General features: G+C 34.9%; 1 protein-coding gene across 1 annotated transcript in view; it reads right to left on the reverse strand.

Annotated features, from left to right (window-relative positions):
* Positions 1 to 23,034, reverse strand: part of COL3A1 (collagen type III alpha 1 chain) — a 54,108-nt gene that overhangs the window by 22,623 nt on the left and 8,451 nt on the right. The window contains exons 2-13 of the mRNA XM_085321690.1: positions 14,557 to 14,768; positions 12,317 to 12,355; positions 11,632 to 11,748; positions 8,763 to 8,834; positions 5,133 to 5,198; positions 4,445 to 4,498; positions 4,211 to 4,264; positions 3,396 to 3,449; positions 3,188 to 3,241; positions 1,328 to 1,381; positions 770 to 814; positions 517 to 570 (exon numbers count right to left, since the gene is read on the reverse strand). Of these exons, the coding sequence (XP_085177816.1) occupies positions 517 to 570; positions 770 to 814; positions 1,328 to 1,381; positions 3,188 to 3,241; positions 3,396 to 3,449; positions 4,211 to 4,264; positions 4,445 to 4,498; positions 5,133 to 5,198; positions 8,763 to 8,834; positions 11,632 to 11,748; positions 12,317 to 12,355; positions 14,557 to 14,768 (875 nt within the window). The remainder of the gene's footprint in view (positions 1 to 516; positions 571 to 769; positions 815 to 1,327; positions 1,382 to 3,187; positions 3,242 to 3,395; positions 3,450 to 4,210; positions 4,265 to 4,444; positions 4,499 to 5,132; positions 5,199 to 8,762; positions 8,835 to 11,631; positions 11,749 to 12,316; positions 12,356 to 14,556; positions 14,769 to 23,034) is intronic.

Genomic DNA, 23,034 nt, shown 5'->3' on the forward strand with positions numbered 1-23,034 from the left:
GGTTATTTTAAGTTAGCTGCGCTTTGCTGATTGTGTTGGAAGCTAAGAAATACGACTTCCTTCAGAGCATAGAATATACCTCCTAATCTCCATCAACACATAATTTAATTTTCTCCTTCAAATTAGTTTAGAAGTTGTATTTTTACTATCTTTGCCTTTTCCTTTCTGCACTTTGCTTCCATTCCTTCTCCTATTCCTCKCACATGAATCTAAGCTTTTGCTGAAACCTTGAACTTTCCCTCAAAGTATAATGCATTCATGCAAAAAGAAATAGAGAATAAAATGGTGAACAACCTGTGAAATTAAAACAGGCGTGTCATGTGCTACTTACTGCCATTTTTAATTGGGGCTGATAAGTTTTCACATGTGATTTTACAGACGATATACAGTTTTTTAATCCTTTGCATTGTCTTACAACTGTTCTAGGACATAAATTCTCTGAGACAGAGAATTCTCAACATATTYATACAAAATACATGCTGTTTTTTGATTATAACAACAGTTGCAGTTACTTACAGGGCCACCAGGRTTCCCAGGTCTTCCTCTTTCACCAGCTGGTCCTCTTGGTCCCTACAAAACACAAGAAAACTGATCTGTAGTGTGGCTTCCTAAATAAATATGGTTTAGTAAAGAGATATTGTTCTTATGTGTATAGGTCAGTATTGTTAAATGCTTGTGGTGGAGTAATTAAAAGAAAGATGAGTAAGTCTGTTAACAGGAAAGTACCATTGGCACTTCCATTTAAATACTGCTGGAAACATATATTTACCGGTTGGCCTGGTGATCCATTTGCGCCAGGGAGTCCAGTTTCACCCTGTCATGTAAAGAAAAAACCAAACAATGCAGAATTAACTTTGCAGAGAAGATTTTTTGGTTYATTTGTGGGGATGAGCTGTAGAAACAAAATAGCCCAGGTCTTTGCCACTTTATGTCTGCTGCTGAGTGTACTCGCTGTGTACTGAGGTCAGTAAGGTCTGAGAAATCTGAAGATATGCCAGAACAAAATGTTTAAATWGAAAAACATCAGAAAGACTTTCTATTCTTTGGTTTATAGTCTTTTTCTATTATGCAATAAAGTCAAATGATCAAGGCATGTTCTTTCATTGTAAAATCTCATATTTGTTGCAGCTAGTAAATAAGGATGAGATACAGTTCTCAGTTTAATTCCTTTGGAGCTATCGATCCTTTGTATGAAAYGTGCAATTAATTTCTTCAGTGCTTGAGAGATTTTTGTAATAGCCTAATACACCAGGCATAGCTATATAACAAACAATTGAGGGTCTAATTCTATCTCCTACAAAGATTATACTATTGATAGTTATTTTACCTTTGGACCAGGAGCACCAGCGTCACCTTTTGCACCATCTTTTCCATCAAAACCCTGCGGGAAGCAAAAAATATATCTATGAATACAATTTATCTTACGCTCTAGAAAACTTGATTCCCCATGACCAAACATTAAAGTACATTATTTCTTCTTCTTATCTTGAATCTGAAGGATTATAAATACTTTTAAACTGTAGGAAGACAGTTTATGTGTTCCTATAGAATTGCAGAAGGAAATCAAGATTGTTTAACAAAGTGTTAAACAGGAATAAAATAGTGTAACAGAAGAGGATTGTGTGCTTTGGTTAAACTGTGAGCTCCTGTTTACACTGCTGAGAATTCAGTATCAGGAATTTCAGCTTCAGTTTTCTAGCTCTGATCTAAAATTTATGCAGCGAGGAAATTTTAAGCACTATTGACTATCTCTAATTATAAAAATGTTTTTGATATATACCTAATGCAAATTCTCATTGTTTCATTAGTATGACACGTGTAAGCTGAGTGCTCAGAATAGACCTTAGAAAAAAAGCTTTTCTAGAATCTTAAATAACTTTATAGCTATGTTTARTTTTTATTTTTGAAGGATAAATAATAGAAATAGAAATAGTGATTTTAGARTACCTGGTCTAGCTCTGGTTAACTTTCACATACATTTACTTTCTTTTCCATTATATCATAAAATTAGGAAACAATAATTTGAAAAGAAACATACTTAGTATAAATCAGATGTTTATAAAATAGCAATTAACTTAAATCAAGTTTGCATACTTATCAGTAAYGTTTCTACACTATAATGCTTACTTCTTCCGATATTATAATTGTTTTTAAAATAATTATGTTTAGACTGTATATTATCTTACACTTTATAAAATTTATTTAAAAAAATGCTGTTACCATGGATTAGATAGTTGGCTGACATTCACTGGTTTCTTTCTGTTGACTTTAGTGAAGCAGCATAAATTTCTACTGAAGGTCTGTCGCTTTTGTTCTTTTTTATTTACTATTAAATTAATTTTTAACAATAACAATTATATTTTATTAAATGCTATATTAACACATAAAATTATAACAATATCATATTTATATTTTTAATACCCCCAAAATTTYACTTAGATTGGGACCTTATGCTGGATGCTGTACAAATGGAGAAAACACATTCTTTTTCCTCAGAATTTTATAATTTAGGTAGTACCTTCGCTCTTGCATAATTTTTCAGTAGGCAGCATGTTGATGACCTTTTAATCAGCATGTAACACATTCAATCATCATTACTCAAAAAGAGACTTGAAATCCTATTATACTTGCTTGAAATCATATTAAATGAACGTGAGGGGGAATTTCTTCCCTGTGAGAGTGACGGAGCACTGGCACAGGCTGCCCAGAGAGGTTGTGGAGTCTCCTTCTCTGGAGATACTCAGGCTCGCCTGGACRCAGCCCTGTCTAACATGCTCTAGGTGACCCTGCTGAGCAGGGAGGTTGGACTAGATGATTTCCAGAGGTCCCTTCCAACCTTACTGATTCTATGATGTTTTTAAAAACGAGTGCTACTAGCTAGTCAAATACTTTTCCAAAGAAAATGCTGACTCCTCAATCTCTCCTTGTCTGCTAGTTAAGACTGGATGCTTTTCTGGAAGGCATGCTTTAATCCAGTGTATGGGGCTCTACAATTGAGCTAACAGATGAAATTCAACAGTTTATGCTATGGGAGGTCAGACCACATAGTCTAGAAATTGACCTTTAATTTTATGATTCAATCTGTTTAGCTGGGGACTGATTTAAAAAAAAAAAAAAAAAGCACAAGAGTGCAGCACCATAATTCAAGTGGAGTGACAGATTCTGTCACAGTCTTATCAATACTTACTCTTTGACCCTTCATTCCAGGCATTCCAGGCATTCCAGGGTGTCCCTTGTGACCCTAAATATGCAAATATAGAAAGGTGCATAAATAACACAAACACTGAATAAAGGGCACAAACCAAAGTACATTACATGTCATGTTCACTTGATTAACTCAGACTCGGAAAACAAAACCTTTCATCAGATCATTGCTACTGGGGGTGTTTTCATACCGGTAATCCAGGAATTCCTCGATCGCCATTTCTACCTGGTCTTCCTGGTTCTCCCTGTGGAAAGAAAGTAAATTTTCTGACAGTTTGTAGCAAAGACAAAAAAGTCCTGTTGGATCAAGGTGAGCTGGAATAAGTAGGTGAAACCTCCACAACCAGACAATGGGGAAAATTATATCAGAGTAAAATTTCACTACATGAAACTACTTTTGAAAAACATTTGTCACAATTTATTAACTCTMTTTTTAATAAGATTTTTATAACATCTAATATATTTCAAGTCAATCTTTAGAAAGAGATAAGAACATCACAGAAAACTGTTTTTTCATGGCAAAACACTCAAAATAGACAGAGAGTTAAGCTGACTGCCTCTCCCTGTACTATACCTCTTCAGGACTCCCGGTTGTTACTCAAAAAATGATTTTAATAAACAAAGTTTCRGAGCAAGACTTGAAAGGAGCAGATAGCCACCACTACTATCTGCTTACCTGTATCTGCTTACCACAAATTCATTTTATACCAGATCAAAAGAGCGTATTTAATGCTTAGGTTTTCTTTTTTTTAAATTTTGTTTTTGATTAAAACAATTTTTATTGTTTTAATTAAATTGCCTACTAAAATTTAAGCTTTTTTAGAATGGACATCTACACCTAGTTTAAACCAAATCCATTTTTTTATGGTCATTTTGCCAAATCTAGAAACCAGGAGACATTAAAAACTCCTAAGTTGAGCAGTATCAATTCAATCTGCTATTTTATAATTTAACCAACTTTCACTCTTCTCATTCATTATCACTGGCTGAAGAGTAGTGAACTTACATCTTTTCCTGGTGGACCAGCTGGGCCTATCAGTCCAGGAGGGCCTGGAGGTCCCTTTAGAAAAATAATAATTTTTAAGTTTCTTGAACTTTTTACAAATTAAAAATGTATTAGGTGTTACAAAATATCAGAACATTCGACACACACGGTAGAAAACAGACAGGATGAACTGTAAAATTCATGCCTGAAAAAACAGGCCTTTGACATATAAAATGATATGTAACATATACATACAGAAGGGCCTGGTTGTCCTGGTTCTCCAGGGGAGCCTTGGTATCCATTAGCACCCTGTTACGCAGAAAGAAACAGCTAATATATAAGGCATTCCATGCATCATTCTGTTGGTGCTACCATATTTTATAATGATTTCATAATCATAAAGAAAAAATCATTCACAACTGTCACCAAATGACCAAAAGAAGGTGAAATTGTCAGAATCAAGCAAGATACACCTCTATGAAAGAAAGAATAAAACTGCTTCTCTAAAAGGGGATGTACATTAAAATACTCAAACCCTTTTTTTGCTCATAGAAGGTGTACTAGGATTTCCAGTTTCCTTTACCAACTTTCCTTTCCCATTTTTTGTATGAATAAACATTTAGGAACTTTATCAGAAGATCACAAACAGCAGTACATTTTAAGGATCTCTAAAGGCAAAATTCAACCTCAGCGGATATCCCATGGAACGTAAGTTCAGGACAAGGACATGTACTTAAATAAGTTCAGCATATGGCCATAAGTCATTAATTCTTGGTGGTACMTAGATAGTACAGCCCAAGAACAGAACATGACATTTAATAATACAGTTCTTGGTCACAATATCTATATTTTTCAGTTGAAAATGTGCTTACTATTTATGAGAAAGAAAGGGAGAAGCTCATATAAAGAAAYGACACTTAGGAAAAGAATTAATTTTACTTACAGGTGGACCTGCATGACCAGGGGGGCCAGGTGGGCCACTGGGGCCAGGGGGTCCTGGAAAGCCACTCTATATTGTAGATTAAAAAAATAGTCACTATATCAATGTAGTATATAWATGAAGCTTAATGCAACTGCAATAGTCATCAGGAGCTGTGAAATACAATTTTCAATATAAATGCTTATACAGAGAAAAATCCTCAATGACACACATTTGTAAAAAGACCAAAGAGCATATATACATTGCTACATACACTGTCTAGTATTTACAGTCCCTTCAGAAAATAGATTACTGGGTTCCTTTCTGCAGTAGTATACAGCTCTAGCTATCCTACTCCAAAAGGAAACTTTTTCAAAGCTGCAATTTTTGTTTTTGGTCACTGTTACACTCCTCTAGACCTCCAAAAAGTTRCTTACAGTTTAGCTCTTCGGCTAGCTAAACTGACGGAACAGATATCTGGTACTCTTAATTTGTTAAGCAGAGTAAATGAGGTTCTGTTTCCTTACCACGGAACTGAGCTCCATTACCCTAGCCTTCCGCCCTCAGTGGTGTAGTTAAAGTGTGCTAGTAAGCCTGCATGCTGGTTTACTAATGCCAGATGTTGTTTTCTAAAACTAAAAAATTTCTCATCTGCATTTAGGAGTTACATTACGTATACATGTACAAACCATTAGAAGAACATAGGAGGAGAAGTGAGTTTTTTGGCTGCCTGTAGCCATAATTTTTTCTCCTTTAAGAGAAAGATACATATTGGCAACATACCCTGTAAGCAGTTTAYGACTTTAGACTTCTTAGGACTTACAGATATACTGAATTTAGGCCATATTTCTGTTAATAATCAGCAGGGCATGTGTTTTTGCCAATGAGCTCGTTTTCTGAAGTTGTACAATACTAAGCCATAAAAAATARATACTGTCTGGACTAACCAAAGGACTTAGAGGATGAAACCTCATTATACATATGGAAAAATTCAAATCAGTATAACTGCTCATAATTTAGCTGGTAAAAATGGAATAAAATATAATTAAGGAAATTCTAAATTTTGGAAAAATGCTAGTATTTCAACCTCTAGTAGCAAAAACCTCAAAAGCATTTGATACTGCAAAACAGAAAATATTGGAAAATTAGCCCAATGGTTTGTTGCAGCTACTTGTGGTTCTTTAAAAAATAATTTTATTAATTTAAACTCTTCATGGATTTGATACTGCCAAAACAATTGAAGACATGAGCTATGTGAGAAACACTGTATGTGCTGTAGGACAGGCAATATTGGGAATCATGTGTTTCATGGATATTGCCATATGGTGTCAGAATTTGTCATATACTACAGATGTTACATTGAGTGAATTTTCATAATATAAGGTTAATTGTTGAGCAAAGCTGTACTAATATAGGTAGTATACACATACTATGTTAATAGTATTTCATAGACTTTTGTCAAAAAGATAGAATCACTGTAATAGTTGCTATTTTCRAAGTCAGAAAGTACAGAAAGAGGCAGAGTAGTTAGTAGATTATTAGAACTCATTTGATACAAATCAAATCCAGATTGAACATGGATTGGACTTGTCAACTCATCAATTGCAATCAGTTGATTAAACATATGGCTAAACAAACAAGACATTATTTTTTTCAAGGTGCACACTGAGGAGGTAAATTCATAGTTAGGAATGGCATTTGYTTGCTGTCAGTGTCTCCAGACTGTAAACAAACGAGCATACTTTAGTTAAAATATGCACATTGGTAGAAAGAGAAAAAGCCAATATGTGAAGGTAATAACAGTAAATGAAGAGAAATTGAGATATGAAGTTCAAAACCAGTGTACATGGAGTAAGAAAGCCACTGTAATGGAGAAATGTGCAACTAATGAAATACCAGGCATGGTAACAACCCATGGAAAATTTTGGGGTTGGTCATGCTATAGCTGACTCTTTTTTTTTTTTTTTTATTACTCTTCCAAATTATTTCAGTTTTGGGTATTTATTTAAATTAACAAGAAGAATCTATATAATATTAATGATAAATGCTCATTACTTCTAGCAAGTTTAGCCACATCTATTCTGTTACTTAGTTTGGATTCATGTATYGCATGATGCAATATAAAAGAAATACGATATGAAAATATATAGCCAATTCTTGTTGAAATCATTCTACGGTGCCCAATTAATTAACCARAGGACAATGATCAGAACACAAGAAATCACTAAGCATGTCAGAGAAAAATGCCAGAATAGAGAGGAGCAACCATGTTTGTCACACTGAAAAGGTATCACTGTTATCTGCCTGGTTCTGGACATCTGATATTAAGATGCCAGTAGCAAAATGCAGATGATATGGTAAGCTGCAGGCAAAAACTGTGAGGAGCTGAAAAATGAATAARCGAACAAATGAGTAACAAAATGAATGGCTGAATGAGACCAATGCATGAATGACCATATTAGCAAATGAATGAGGTAGAAATAAATGACTGATAATAATGAACTTGAGAAATGGAGAAAATAATGAACTATAGTTCAGCAAAAACAATCGTCATGATTAAATACGCCATAAGATGATCTTATGGACTCCAGAAAAATAATGTTTGCTTGGAACTACCTTCATATATTGCAACACGTGATGCCCACACCTTGTTATGCAGCTTGAGATTAGAAATCAAAATTATACTTAATGAAGCAGCACCCAATCTCAAATGATAGTAATTCACCACATCCATTACCTAGCAAATTTCCTGAATCAAGAAAGACACTTCTATTATCAGTATGATATCAGTACTGCAAGAGCACTCTATATCATTAGTGGTGATCGTCTATAAATTCTAGTGCCTAGAAGAAAAAACATGAGGTGCAACTTTTACATTTATTTTATAGAGGAAGCATAGCTCATACATAACTGTTTAGGACAATCCATGTTTTGCCTCACTAAAAAGCCTGTGAAAAGCTTGTACCAGGCATATCAGGTAAATACAGCATCCTTAGTAAACAGTCTGAATAGCTGTGGGTATAATAATAATTTAAAGAGGGAAAAAYTTTGGCTGCATCTAGGATAAAAAGAAGGGGTTTACTCACTTGTTATCAGGCAAATTTGAGTTGTGGAAGTGTAAACAAGTACGGAATCATCATATCATACTGAGGAAAGACAGAATGCAGCTAAATGAATAAAAGAAAATTAGAGATGGTGCAAGAGGTAAAAATGTGGAGGAGAGAGAAGCAATTATTAGAAGAATATAAAAGCAAGTAAGTGAGGAGGGTATGCAAGGGAGAAAGATACAAATGAAGAAGTAGCACAAGAGAGAGATTGGGAAGAAAGTGAGAAAAGAAAGGGGGAGAGAAAAAGACAACATCTACAGTTACTTTCTCGAATGATATTGCCAAGTAAATTGCTGCCTCACATCACATTCCACTTGCAAGCAACGATTAAATTAAAAATTAATGTATTAAATTCAAATCAGGATACAAACAGACATCCAAGGTATAATCTATAAGCAGAAAATTTGTTTTTTTTTTAAAAAAGAAAGAGGAAAAGACTATCATCTTACAATGGGCTGAGGGTAACCAATACCAGCTGAACCGGCCTTCACATCATAGGAGTCATACTGTGGAGAAAAACTCTGTAACAGAAATAGAGAGATCTTACAATGGGCTGAGGGTAACCAATACCAGCTGAACCGGCCTTCACATCATAGGAGTCATACTGTGGAGAAAAACTCTGTAACAGAAATAGAGAGAGAAAAAAAAAAAAAAAAAAAAAAAAAAGGTGTTTGCTTTTTAAGTCCTTTGTTACTTTGGTAAGACAAATGTATGGAAATAACCCATTTACATACACTGAGTACACTTYTTAAATTTTCAAAGACTGTTTTAGCTGCCATAGCTCAAAATCATCTCTGAGAGAAATCCAGACAATATTTTTATTTTGTGATGGTGGTAATGTGAGTTACCTACAGTGCATGCATTCACTTTTTGTGCTGACAGCTGGGCCTCAGCTGAACTAGCGAACTACCATTTCTCTTCTCTTTCTTGTTTGACTCCTTCTAAGCTTTTCTCCCGATTTACTTTATCAACCTGGACTTAGTTGTCTCTCAAAAAAGTTGAAATATTTTTCTTTTGGGCTGATGGTCTAAGCAATGAAACAATTTGTTAATTCTTGATTTCTTCCACCTGTGGCTAATGAATGTCTCATTTCAGAGCATTTTGTACCAGAAAATCTCTTACCTACATGTATGTGCATCCTTACGTGAGTTAAAAGTAGGTTTTTCTACTTTGTAACTAGGAACATACACATCTATCATTTTCTATTTTTTTTCCCTTTCTCCTTTCCCATTTACTATATCACTCTAGATAAATTAAAAATAATCRTGACTTTTGAGCCCCAGCAGACAAGCTTCATTGCTTATGACAAATCATTTTGAAATCAATAAAAATTCTATCCAAAACATGAAGAGAAAACATGTCCTATGGGACTTTGTGACAGTAGAGAGCATTTCTGATATCCTCTTTTACATAAAATACTTATTAAAAAAAAAAAAAAAAAAAAAAAAAGAAAAGAATTTTGCAGTCAGCCAGGAGTCAGGAAACTCCTAATTTAGCCTTGCAATTGACATATAATAATTCTGTTAGGCAGATGTTAGGRAAAGGAGTTGAATTCATTAATGCATTGTCGCAGTTTAAACATCTTTGGCACATATGTGGTTGAGCAGAAAAGCTTAAATCTATACGGTGTTCTGTGTGATAATGCAGACTACTTGGCACCCAGCTCCTTCATTAGCTAGGCACAAGAAGAATGCTACACTATTGATATCAGCCATGTTGTCAGGATTCAATAGCATAAGTTCAATAGAGCACTGGAGTAGGTGAATAATTCAGCTTATATTCCTTGCTTATATCTTCATCTGCCAAYGCAAAATACTAGCTCTTTTGATATATTATTATGATGCACATTGAGACTGGTTAGTGACGTAATGGTACGACTCCCAGAAGCTCAGTCCTTCGGTAGCAATCACCCAAGAACTAAACAAAAACAAGGCATCTTTTCTCAGTTTTTGGCTTAACTGGAAGTAGGACAAATTTTAATACTTCTATGCTAAAACAATAACATTTGTAAAGCTAGACTTGCTCAATCTCACATGAGACTGAACGTGATCTCTTAAACCACCAACTTTTACTCAACTCTCTTAACTAAATTAACTGCACTGTATCTTCAGTTACTAATTTCCATGATATAGCATGAACCATTTATAGAATAAGAAAGAACACTGCCACACATAGAAAACATTAAGATGAAGAACATGTTTTCCTTAATTATACTAAATTGCTAAGCAAAACTACCAAGGCTGGTTGTGCCTAAAAATCATGGGCCATATCCCTAGATGTCCAAAGTTGGACTAACACAAAATTTTAGGCTTCTAAATCTGAAGCTGCAGTATTAAAATCGCCTCTTCACTAGCCAACTAATCATGGAGGCATCTATGCTGCATAGGTGTTATAGGGTTTTACATGAAGTGTTCCATAGGTAGCTGACACTTCTGCTCTTTTTCTTAACCAGAACCCTGGCAGTATTTTGGAGAGAGAGAGAAAGGAGATGGTGAACAGCTTGGTGCTTATCTTATACCTATGTACTGCCAGGAAAAAGAGTATATGTATTCTTCTGCTTATATCCTCTTCTGGGATTCAGCCTAAGACCCAGAACTGCCTAACTTATTGAGCTCTCTGTAAAATGTAGTGATAGTCAAAGCTTTTGCATAGCATAAAAGGGCTATTTATATTTAGCCAGTGATCACAGAAATTGGCAAAGAAGTGGGAGATCCAGGTTCAAATCCTTTACCTGTGTGAAGGAATTCAAACCTATATTGTAGACATCCCAGAATGACAACCCAGCCACCCCTTTAGTCAGAACTCATGAGCTCCCTTGCTGATGCTGCACAGCTGTTTAGAAGAGAATTCAAGATTCAGTGGGGCAGAAACAAAATACAAGAAGCAGCACGATAAATAGCACTCACACAGCATTTGTCTACAGGCAGACCTGAGTTTCAGTCCAAGTCTTCTAGAATGTTTCTTTATAAATAGGATTGGATAAAATATAGAAATAGAAGAGTTCCTTAACCATTAAGCTTGAATGGACATAGTTCCTCCTGCACAGATTTCTTCTGGTCAGATTACTTCTGAGTAACATGAAGTCTTACCAGTTCTGGCCCCAAAAATTTTAAGAAATAAGATGAGACAGAGATTTAATTGCACTTCAACCAAACCTTATAAAATCCACCCCCTTCCATATTACTCAACTGTATTTTTCAAAGGCACAAATGGGATATGCCATTGAAAGCAAAATGTGTGAGGAGGTACAAAGATTAGGTTCTTTACTGCCTTGTGGCACTGTGAGTATCAGCCCAYGGGAGTCTAATCTTCGTGCTTCATGAAAAGGCAGGGTATCCACTGAGTATTGTACTTCTCAATATTGTTTTGCATGCTTATGAGCAACGATATAGTAGCTTAACATAATAATTACTTACACCTCCACTTACGCCGGAACAGGACTGACAGACCCCTGGGGGACCAGGAGCTCCAGGACTTCCTGGCTGTCCAGGAGGGCCAGGGGCACCATTTCTGCCTGGAATACCAGGAGAACCCTGCAAAGATACAAATAAAACAGACATTGTCACTTGCTTCTAAGTGCAAGTACATGGGGGACAAATCCTTTACTTTGTAACAAATTATGAAAGACTGATAGAGAACTTTCTCCATTAGACATAACTAAGGTCACACCTCAACAATTCRAGAAAGACAAAGAGAGTAGACAAAATTCATACAATGAAACACTTACTTGCTGCTTGAGCCTTATTCCAGCTGATATTGGATCAAGTACACTATTAATATTATTTTTTTTCAGCAAAATCAATTGCWGAAATCAATACTTTTAATGAAGTCCATACAATTTTTTTTTGACTAGGAAGAAATATAATTAAAAAGGAAACAAATGTAATACAGTTTGGACTAAATTTTTCTGTCTATTTTTCACAGTTTTATTGAGGCTATAGAGCTTACTCCAGAATAACTACATTGTACAGTCTGCAGACAGTACAGATATCAGTGAAAGCTGAATATCTCAGCAGGTTGAATAGAATATATAGCACTGTATGACTTGGCTCTGGATTCTGTTAGTTTTCTTGGAAAAAAAAAAAAGGTTGTTGCACTTACAGGATCTCCCTTTGGACCTTGGACAACAGTTGGAGTAGACTACAAAAAAAAAAAAAGAAAAAGTAGCTAAATTAAGAAAGAAAATCAAAACAAAAAGCAAACTGAAGATAAATATATAAGAGGAAAACACAGCTAAACATTGGAATACAGTTTTAAGAAATTAATTCCATTTATTCTCACTTCAGTATTTCAAAAAATTGGAGTTTTGTGGTATATTTTTGTCAGTCTTTCATTTGCATTTTCGTGGTGCATCCTTAGTGTTATATACCTACTGTAGTCAAAAACCTGGAATTAATGAAATCAGTAGAGCTTCACCATTAACTACAATGGGGACAGGTGTACACTGTGAAAATCTATAAGGAACAGGTCTGTTTTACCCTGCTCAGTCAATTAACAAATACATTTAATAAGTGAAGTAATGGAGTTTAAGTTTCACTTTTCAAACTTAGTTCCCCCAATTTATTTACTCTTTAATGAATAATGCAATTGTAAGTTACTATCTAGATTCTCAATTAATAGTTCAGAACAGCATTTTACGAATTCAACTATTAAAGGTAGCAAAGGATATTCAGCTGAAAGATCTTGGATCTTTCAATATGGAATTTCACTGTACATCATCCAAAGTCAGCAGCTGAGCTTCCACAGGTCTGACCAAACCTATATATAACAAAGATAGGCTGGAGGAAGTATTCCACATCCTTTACTATCAGGAACTGGAGAACTGATTAAATAGGGTTTCATCCTGATTGAAGTTTTTAACTTCAATCTTAAAATAAGAACCTTTTGGTTGTTAGAAGCTTTAAAAAAAAAAAAAAAAGGCTTTACTGGTAAGAATGTTTGCAACTCTTGGAGGCAATAAGAGAGGAACTCATGCTTAAATCTCCTGTATGCTTATCTGTGCCACTCATTCGTCTTTGTGCAAACTCTTCAATGAAGTAACTCAGGCAGTTCTGGAAGTGCTGCAGTTGCACTAGCATTGTGGGACTGATACTAGGTCAGTACTGTATGCCAGACATTTTCTCCCTACATTTTGTGTATATACATCTCTCGCTTCTCTTTTACACACATGTAGTGTCTCCTTTTTTTCAGGCATGCACGCCTGCACATACACAGATCATTGTTTGAATTATTGCTCTGTAATTCTTACTCCTACTGAAAATGAAGATATTGAAATACTGTGAGAAAGCTCATTCTTTGGATTTTTTTTTTTTTTTTTTTTTTTAATACAGCCCAAACTTGGAAGCAATGACAATCTCAGGAGGCTATTTTTATTAAGAATCTTCAGTATCCCTAAGGAAATCCATATACTCCAACAGAATCTCATGGACCTTAAAATAGGATGAAATGTTCAGGTAACCTCGGTATTTCTATAATGTAAACTTCAGTACAGCTAGCTCAAGCCCTGAAGCAGTTTAGGTGGTGGAGCCTGGCATGCACTAATATTCTTTATTTCTGAGGTTAAGTTGCTACAACTGCTTTTAGACAACGTTGACATCTAAAAACAAGATAATGACAAATTGCAGCTGTAGGGTGTGAATCATCTTTCCTTCACTGTGCATTAAGTCAGTAATCACTTCACAAAATGAAATATACTGTACAATGATGTAGAATTGAGACGATCAGAAAAACAGACTCATTTCATGCTGTGAAAATTGTCTGATTTGCTTTACCTCTTTGTTAGTATTGGTTTCACGGATATAGATTAAGCATGAGTTCAGCAAATAAGCTGCTTGCATAATGCCTATGCTTCTTCTTAAATTGAAATATGTAATAGCTAATTATTACCTTCTATCCCTTTTTACTATTTATCTCAAATGGGTCTGTGCTGGTTTTCTAAGTAAAATCGGACAGAAGCACTCTTTGAAAGCTTTTTGTCCCGGGACTTCTTGCCTTCAGGTTGCATAAATCAAAGAAGTAACTGGTACCTTATCAGATCTGGTACCAATTCTCTGATAGAATACAGAAGCACAGAGATATAAGGGGGAGAGCTGCGATAATTATGTTCTATAAATTTAACAAAAAAGATTTTTGAAGCTTGATTAAAATTTTAGTTCAAGTTCAGTAAACATTCTTTTTTTATTTTTATTATTTTATTTGGCATAATTTTCCCTCCCTAAACATTTACCTGAAGCCAGAAAGTGAAAAACACAATTGAGAGTATATAAATGAAAATTAATTGAAATTAACAGGGATCAAGAAGAATGCAACTCTAAAGAAACAGGTATCAAGCAGGTACTTACTCTAGTAGGTTGTGGTGTTGTTTGTGGACAAACTGGACAACACTCTCCAAAGGGAATCTCTGGGTTGGGACAGTCTAACTCTTGATCATCACAGATGATGTCATCACAGAGAACAGATCCGGAGTCACACACACAAATCTGGCATGGCTCTGGTTTCCAAACATCCCTGTCAGCATAAACCTGGCCAAGATGGGTACATGTTTCTACGGCAACTGGAAAGAAAGACAAAATAATGTTCAATAATACTTCAAATGGATTTTCCAAACAAAGATGCTTAAAATGAAAGCTCTTGGACAGCGTGTTTTGTTTTCTACCATAATACAGCTTGTCTGTGTGAAGTAGAAGACTAAATATTTCTCTTCAAACACTGGGAGGATCTGCTATATCAATTCCAGAGCCCGCTTTGGATCTGTATGAGATCCCTGTAGACATCAATGGAAACCTCTTGGAGCTGATCCAAAGCACACTGAAATCTGTRGTAATCCTCTGTCTAGAGTAATTTCCATGTAGGGCAGGGTTACTGTATAATTAACAATTGAATTCTCTGCTGCAGATGGAAAGCAAACATGTCCAAACTCTCAAACAAATGTGTCATTGGCACCCGTATGCCAACATGACATATGGTTAAGCAGGCTATCCTGCATGAACTTTTGTTGCCAGCATCTTGTATTAGTAGATAGAATGAAGTGTTTTCAAAATATTTTTGAAAGYTGACATACAGGATAAGTATAAAAGAACATTCATATTAATCACCCAAATGATTTACAATAAATATGTCACCTGAACTGGTCATATGTTACACATGTCTGTATTTTCAGAAAAATGTCATTCATCCATAATATTCATGGCATTGTGAATTCCTTCCAAGCTATTCCAGTAATCAAATTTGTCGCAGATAATGAATTTGAAGAGGATGTTGAAGAACAGCTTCAAATATTGAACTTTGGGGTCATATTTTCTTTGAGCAACAAAATTCAGAAAGCTCCAGTCAGTTAAGAAAGCAATACAAAAATAACACTACTAAGACTTTCAAAATTAGGTAAGTTACCAGTAAACATTGTAGAAACTGTAAGAAGTCTTAGATTATAAATGTAAGTATCAGTGAATGTATTGATTAATGAAATAAGAATTTTTTCCATGAATAATTACAAAAAATCTAGATTTAAAACACCAAATCCAAGAGAAATAGCTATTTATGTACCTACATGGTCCTTACAACTTTGATATCTGAGTAATGAGGATTAAATTAATCTTTAAAAAAAAAAAGCCATTCAAAGCTCTGCCATTAAAATTACCGCTGGCTCCAGACGAAAATTCTGAATATCATCAAATTGTCATAATAGTCCTAATCATGTAGTGCAAGACTGAGTCCAATTTTATTACTGAAGTGAACTCTTACAAGTTGTATATTCCCTTTTTCTTTTCCTCACATGTGGTATTTCATCTCCATTACCTACCTTTTCCACTGATGCTGTTTACAGCACATCAGTCTATTTTTTCTCTTTACATTCTTTGCTTTGCTTTTTCTGTTTTTGTGAGTATCTATTTCTATACCCATGCTCTTTGGTACGTACCAACCTTCACATCCCACTGATACATTTCTCCTCTGTTGTACTCTTCTCTCTTTGTTCTGTTTCTACACTTTTTCTCTCTCCTCATATTTCTTCATCTCCTCTTTTGTCTTTACTCACATTCATCTTTCCCATAGTAGACACTTTCCCATTTCACCTTCCCTTAATCCTCTTGTCTTTCACACCTTAACAGTCCACCTTCTTTTCTCCCACACTCAACTCAACTTATTTTTGGAGACTTTGATCCCTTCCTAACTCCTCAGTCCATTGCTTTTCCTTCCTGTTAACCTGACCTTTTTCCCTTATGTCATCCATGAAGTTCGTCTCCTCCTCCTTGCACTTTATCTGAACTCATACATAAGGGCAATACAATTGAGATTTCCCAGCTAGCTGAGTAGGGTAACAGAATGGGGATCTCAGAATAGGGTCCAGCATCAGATAGTTTTTTTTTTTTTTTTTTTTTTTTTTTTTTTTTTTTCCACTCAGTCTCCATTCCCCTACAAACTTTCTGCTTACACTTGCTTATACTAATTCTTCACTTCAGTTATAAAAGTAGAAAACTAGAAAATATTAACTTGTCAAGACTGATGCAATTTATGGTTAAGAGTTGTTCTTGACTACTAGATTGATTAGAACAATAACAAGATATAAATACCTTTAACYTATAAACATTTTATATTCCTGGAAGAAAGATGATGGGTAATGTTTTTATTTATCATACACTATGAAGGCTGAAATGTATTTTAGAAATGGCAATTGCAACATTATGAATGAATTTTTCTTTATAATAGTCTCTCTAATCACCTATGAACTGAACTACAATGTTGCAAAAGATGAGTAACACTGTTTATGAGTGATTCACTATACAAAAGAAGACTCAGAAAGCACTATACTGTATAAGGCAAAATACTTGCAAAGCTACTGAGGAGCTCAGTACTTGTTATCCATGTAAAAGTCAGATATACTCTGATGAACATAGACCCATTCACTCTAGAGCAATGTACTCAACAGTCACTCCACTTACATGCTTTTTCAGCTCCACAGGTTAAAATATCCTTCTCATTTACAAACATARTGAGGAATCAAAGAGATAATTTTTTTCTTTTTAAAGAAAAAAAAATGCCTCACAAARTGACTGCTATAATTTTACAGTAATAAGAAAATAAAATAGTTCCTTGTTTCTACAAGGTTGTCATTCCGTTATTCCACAGTAGATGGCATCATTCAACAGAAAGAAAGAGAAAGACTAACTAGACATCTGGATATAATGACATTCATACTTGTTTCCAACTTTCTGGACATTGTTAAATGAGTTAAGAAATAAGCTAGGAGAATTGCAGTGAAAATCGCTGCAGCCTTTGGCAGAATGAAAGTCTTAAAAAAGTTTTCCAGAGAAAACTTACATCTGGGATGAYTTAGTCAGTTCAAGACACCTCCTCTGTGCTCAGATGTCGATCTGTGTGTCAGCATGATATGACATAATGCATTGCACATTGCTCATAAAGATTTAATACTAGCTCCAAAATACTTTGAAAAGCTGATTTGTGCTAATGCACTGGCAAGTAATAGGAATAATAAGTTTTTTAAAAAGCTGACTTGTCTACTTCTAAACTTGTGGTAAAATAGTCATTTACTTGCCTTAACCAGTTTTTCTTACTGATTTCCAAACAGACATATTAGTTTAAGTTTTCAAAAAATATTAAAACCGAAGAGGATTGGCTTATGGCAATGTCATTTCTTATTCTACTTCTCAAAGCCCTAAACATGGTGGCTGTATAGAACTTCATTTCTATGACAGCTTTTGCAATGGTTTGCTAGAAGCTATATAAATTTCTGATTCATTTTACAAAACATTAAAACTTTTTGTTTGAAAATTTGAATAACTTAGCATTTATGCTGTTTCCGGAGCATTCAAATTTTAAAAAATTTCTGTCTTGCTATGAGTGCATTTCCCTGGGCAAGCTCTACATGAGCTCTATGCAATTATTTCCCTTCTGCTAAGCAGACTAGATGCTGTATGTAAGCAGACCAGTCAGGCATAGTTGGAAGGAATATTACCACTTAGTCTCAAAGGATTTATGAAAACGGTATATAAAAGAGTTCAAATATTTATGGGGGGGGGGAAATGGTCTCAGAAGGACTGACAGATGTCACTCAGAACAGAATTCTGATTAAAGAGAGGTCAATGGGAATTTTTTGTCGAGTACACTGACCTGAAGATCCAATGTGTGTTATAGTTGCTTTTGGCTTTGTACCTGTATAGGCACTCTAATCATGACTTAAGCACATTTGGCAAAAGGAAAAATCTCCTAATAGTTTCCTCAAAACCCACAGCTTCATGCAAAGTAAAATCTCCAGCTATTACGTTAATAAAAGATTCACATATCCCATTTGCAGAGCTGTGACTAAATTGCTAGAAATTAAAGAATGTCTTGAACTTGTCTGCTTCTGTCTCAGACAGGGCAATAGTACACACACAGATGACTCACTGTCTTTCAGCAGCAGTTTGGGAAGCTTGAGAAGCAAACCTGAGAAACTATGATTTTCTAGAATCTGCTCACAAAGAATGAAGCAAGTTTTCTGTTATTATTTGAAGTGAATCAGATCAAGTCTTTCAAATTAATCAAAGAGAGATTTTTAAAAGCATTGAAGTGAAGGATCAGAAGCCTTGCCTCTAAATTTGACTGGATCCGGAAGTCAGGAAGAGTCTTTCTGTTGCTCTTCATGGACCTTAAAGAGTATGAAGCTTGTGCTTCCTTATTCTGACCTGGTTTTGGCCATTTGCTTTACAGAATGACTAATTCAAAATATGTTTTTGCATTTCTTTTATAATAAGTACATCTCTTTATTACATACTAAAACAATGTTGTATGTATTGCTTTAATAATGGGCAAAGTAGAAAGGAAAGACACTACTCAGTTKCAGTGGAAATGTTATAATTCCTCCATACACTGCAGCAGAGTCAGGATTCCATTCCAGCTTCTGAAACGTTGCTGCTTTCCATTTACCGAGCAGAAAAGAATGCCACAATGTCTACCTTGAAGCAAACGGTTTGGGCTCTCTGTCTGGTATTGTGCTGATGTTTATAAGAAAACCAAACATGCTCATTCCATCCTATGATCAGTAATGGAAACAACGGATTCTCATAATGAACTCACCGGCTTGCTAAGCCAAAACRGTCTAGCTTGTTTGAATTTTGTACAGTTAGGTAAATGCTGAGTACTGGAAAAGTTTGAAATAGTTTCTTTTTCACAGGAGTCAGGACTAACGGTGGAAATACACAAAAAGAAATAGTTTAACAACATGGATTTTTTTTTTTTTTTTTTAATGTGGAGCCCACAGACATCTCTCAGATGAAACCATCTTAAAACAGTCCACTAACTAATTTAATCTGTTCTGCACATTGCTTGAAGACATAAGGGCCCATTTGGGCTTACTCATCAAGACATTTTTAGATTGAACAGTTCTGCCAAAACAGTTGGCATTTGAACTGACTGCTGTCAGTCGCAGCCATTTTCCTCTAAACTTAGATGCACAGCAAGAAAGAGGAAGCAGCAGCATACAATAATGCTGTTTAGTCACAATGTCAGAAGATACTGCAGCAAGGAGACACATACTGTTTCTCTGGCAACGTATCAGAAAGATGGATTAAGAAACAAAATATCATTACGTCAAGTAGCCAAACTGTTCCTGCTCTGAGACCTACCCAGTATGTCTTTCAGATTACAAAATAGGAAAACCAGGTATACACTGGTACAAACAAGCACTTGCATTTTAAACAAATCATTGCTTGTTCCCTCCATTCTTCCAGATAAGGCTCCAAATGCTGAAACTTTTCTGCAGCTTTTAGAAATTTCAGAGTTAGGATTAAAAAATGTCCTTATGGCAAATTTGCTACTAAGTAAAACTCAAAGTACCCTTATTTCTCTTTGCAGATTATCAGCTTTCTCCTGATCTTTTAAAGTTTGACTTATGTTAAGAACTATATTTTCTTATTTTCATAAAACTATTATCTCAAAGATAAAATATTTAAAATAACTGGATCTGTCACAGTGTTCTGTTTGTATAGGCATGTTTCACATATTCCTCTACTCAGTTATGCATGTTGACATTCTTGAACAATGTTCTTCATGAGACTTCTATGCCACATAATCATTGCTTTGAAATAGGGACCAGTGATATCCCACCAGTGATACTGCTCCACAATAGCCTCACTGGTGTTCGGTATGAAAAACAATGGAAGAAAAGCCCCCCCATTTCAAAACTGCTGATGGGAAAACAAAGAAAAAGGTTTTTTTTGTTTGYTTGTTTGGTTCTTTCTACTGAACTACTTCAAACTGAGACATTCTAGGGGTAGGAGAAAGCTGAATGCTGTAAATATGTATCAYCTTGCCTCTTTTTTCAAGTTGCTCAGATAATTGTTACTCCTGATTCTGAATTTATAAATGCCATTTTGAGACAAAAAGGTCTGACATATAGAAGGRATGGCTGAACTCTTTTTGTTGTTAGCTAATTCTGGCTTTCATCGTTTTTTTTTCCTTTTCTTTTTTCTTTTTAAATGAGGGAGAAAGATATTCTTGACACCTATCCTCTATTGAGATGTTTTTCTGGGACTTCTCTGAAGTCCTCTTTGAATATATTGACCCTATAACTCAGATGATAATATTTATACTCCTGCCTTTTTATTAGAGGTAGACTTGTTTAGATACAATCTGTATTTAGAATTTAGGTGAATCTCCCTTGATTGGGATCACACCTAAAGAATGTATCTTCCAACCATTGCAGAGTGAGTCGAAGGTCTTCAGTTTCTGAAAGGATCAGATATTTTAATAAGGGCAACTTTTTGCATTAGAGAAGGCCACACAGAAAATAAGAATCTTAATTCAGTTCATTCAATTCCTTTAAAAGAGAAAATTGCGTAATTTTTCAGTCACTCTTCCAAACACCAGTAAAAGRCCTACGAGATTTTTCCATTCCCTCTATTCTCAGATTACAATATATTTTTGGCACATCACCTTTTGTGCCATTTGGTGTCAACTCTAAAAATAAGCAACAGGCTGAAATCAGTTACTTGCAGCTATTCAATTGCAGTGCTGGTATAAATTCTCACTACTCTGCAGTAATCTGATTTTAATGTGCTCCTTGTCTTTACAGGGAGTGATAACAAATGGCACAAAGATTTGTGTCTAAATCCTAAACTAAACAGAAATTGACATAAATTCAAAGCTCTGATGTTATTACAGATGATTTTACGGATTTGTTTATGAGTTTCTTTAAAACATATATCCTTTGGCAGTCAATGAAGACTTCTACAGACAGAGTCATAGTGTCAAGGTAATCTTAATTTTATCCCATAAAAAACTGCCCTAACATATTTCTAAGAAGGAGCAACAGCTCCATGCTCAACATTATTAGGAACAATTTAGCAGAAAAATGTATAAAATACAGCACAACATTTTGTCAGATATCTAAAAAAAAAAAAAAAAAAAGCTCCATGCTCAACATTATTAGGAACAATTTAGCAGAAAAATGTATAAAATACAGCACAACATTTTGTCAGATATCTAAAAAAAAAAAAAAAAAAACAAGGTATGTGTTAAAGATACGTACTTCTGCATGTTTGATTTTAGCTAGGACTACAAATAGATTATAGTGTTGGAGAGTTTTTGCAGCATTTCTTGCAGTAGATCTGGCAAAAAGAAAGAAAAACTGGAAAAGTCATTGTGTACAAGAATGTTTCCCAGACCAGTCTGTCAGATTCAAAGTATTGTGAAAGCAATATTCAGATTGTTAGCTACCACATGAAAGTGAACCTCTCAAAACTGGTAATTGCTGCAAGTTGCTCTACCTAGACCCTCATATAAAATACTGTGGAGTCTCAACTATAACTACTTAAATCAGGATACTTGAAGTTTCTTATAAGACAAAATCCAAAGACCACAGGTAGTGGTGGGAGAAGGTATGTTTTGGGGGGCTTCTTTCTTTTTTTGTCTAACTTTGCAATTAAAATAATTTTTATCAGGTAATTAAAACTTAACAAGGGGCATGCTCTTATTTTTCATCCTAGCAGAATGAGAGGACTAAGAATTTTATGCAATGCTGCTTCTAGGCCTTGGAAGAAATCAGTTTGATTCAATACCTCTTTCCTGAGACAGAAACAGATAGGGAATGCTATACTGCAGCATAGTACATATGGTAATAATATTTACATTTTCAGATACATTGGACAAAGTCATTCCCAGTGTAACTCCATGGCTGTAGTGAATTTACATCAGAGGTGAGTAAAGCAGCAGCAGGTCAAACCTTACACTAATGTAACTCCCTGCACAATTTTATTGAATTCCATATAACTACAGAAGTTGGAAGTAAATGAAAGATTTGGTTCCTGCATTTTGTATTCCAAAGATGTATTAAAGAATTCTGGCATATTGCCCTAAGAAAAGAATAGTATCTTTGGCTGCTAATAAATTAAACATATTTTTAATTAAGAAGGTTGGGGGAAAAAAGGAGATTCTGAATGTATAGCACATCATTAACCTAGTTTCATCTTTAAAACAATTTGTATTCATTCACTCCTTATTCCAGTTTGTTTTAATTCACCCCACATCCATCTTGAACATGTTGTTGGATACAGATGGCAGTATTTAGAATTCTTCTTAATCTGCCTCAGAGTGGAAATTAAACAGCTATTTATAAAATGACTGAGYATAACATTCTTACTAGCAACTTTCTCAGGCTACCAAAGTGAATATTGTGAAGTTTTCTCAAGGAACCAAGGATACCTCCTTAATTTTGAGGCCTAAGCATTTAGCATCTAAGCATTTTCCCAACTAATGCCCTTGTCAAGTAAAGGGCCATGTTTCTAGCATGGTGAAGCCCATGCCTGCAAGCACAGAGCTGATTTTTA

The sequence above is a fragment of the Rhea americana genome, unplaced genomic scaffold (assembly GCF_003343005.1).
Source record: "Rhea americana isolate MKP2758 unplaced genomic scaffold, rheAme1 scaffold_12, whole genome shotgun sequence".
In the NCBI taxonomy this organism is placed as follows: Eukaryota; Metazoa; Chordata; class Aves; order Rheiformes; family Rheidae; genus Rhea; species Rhea americana.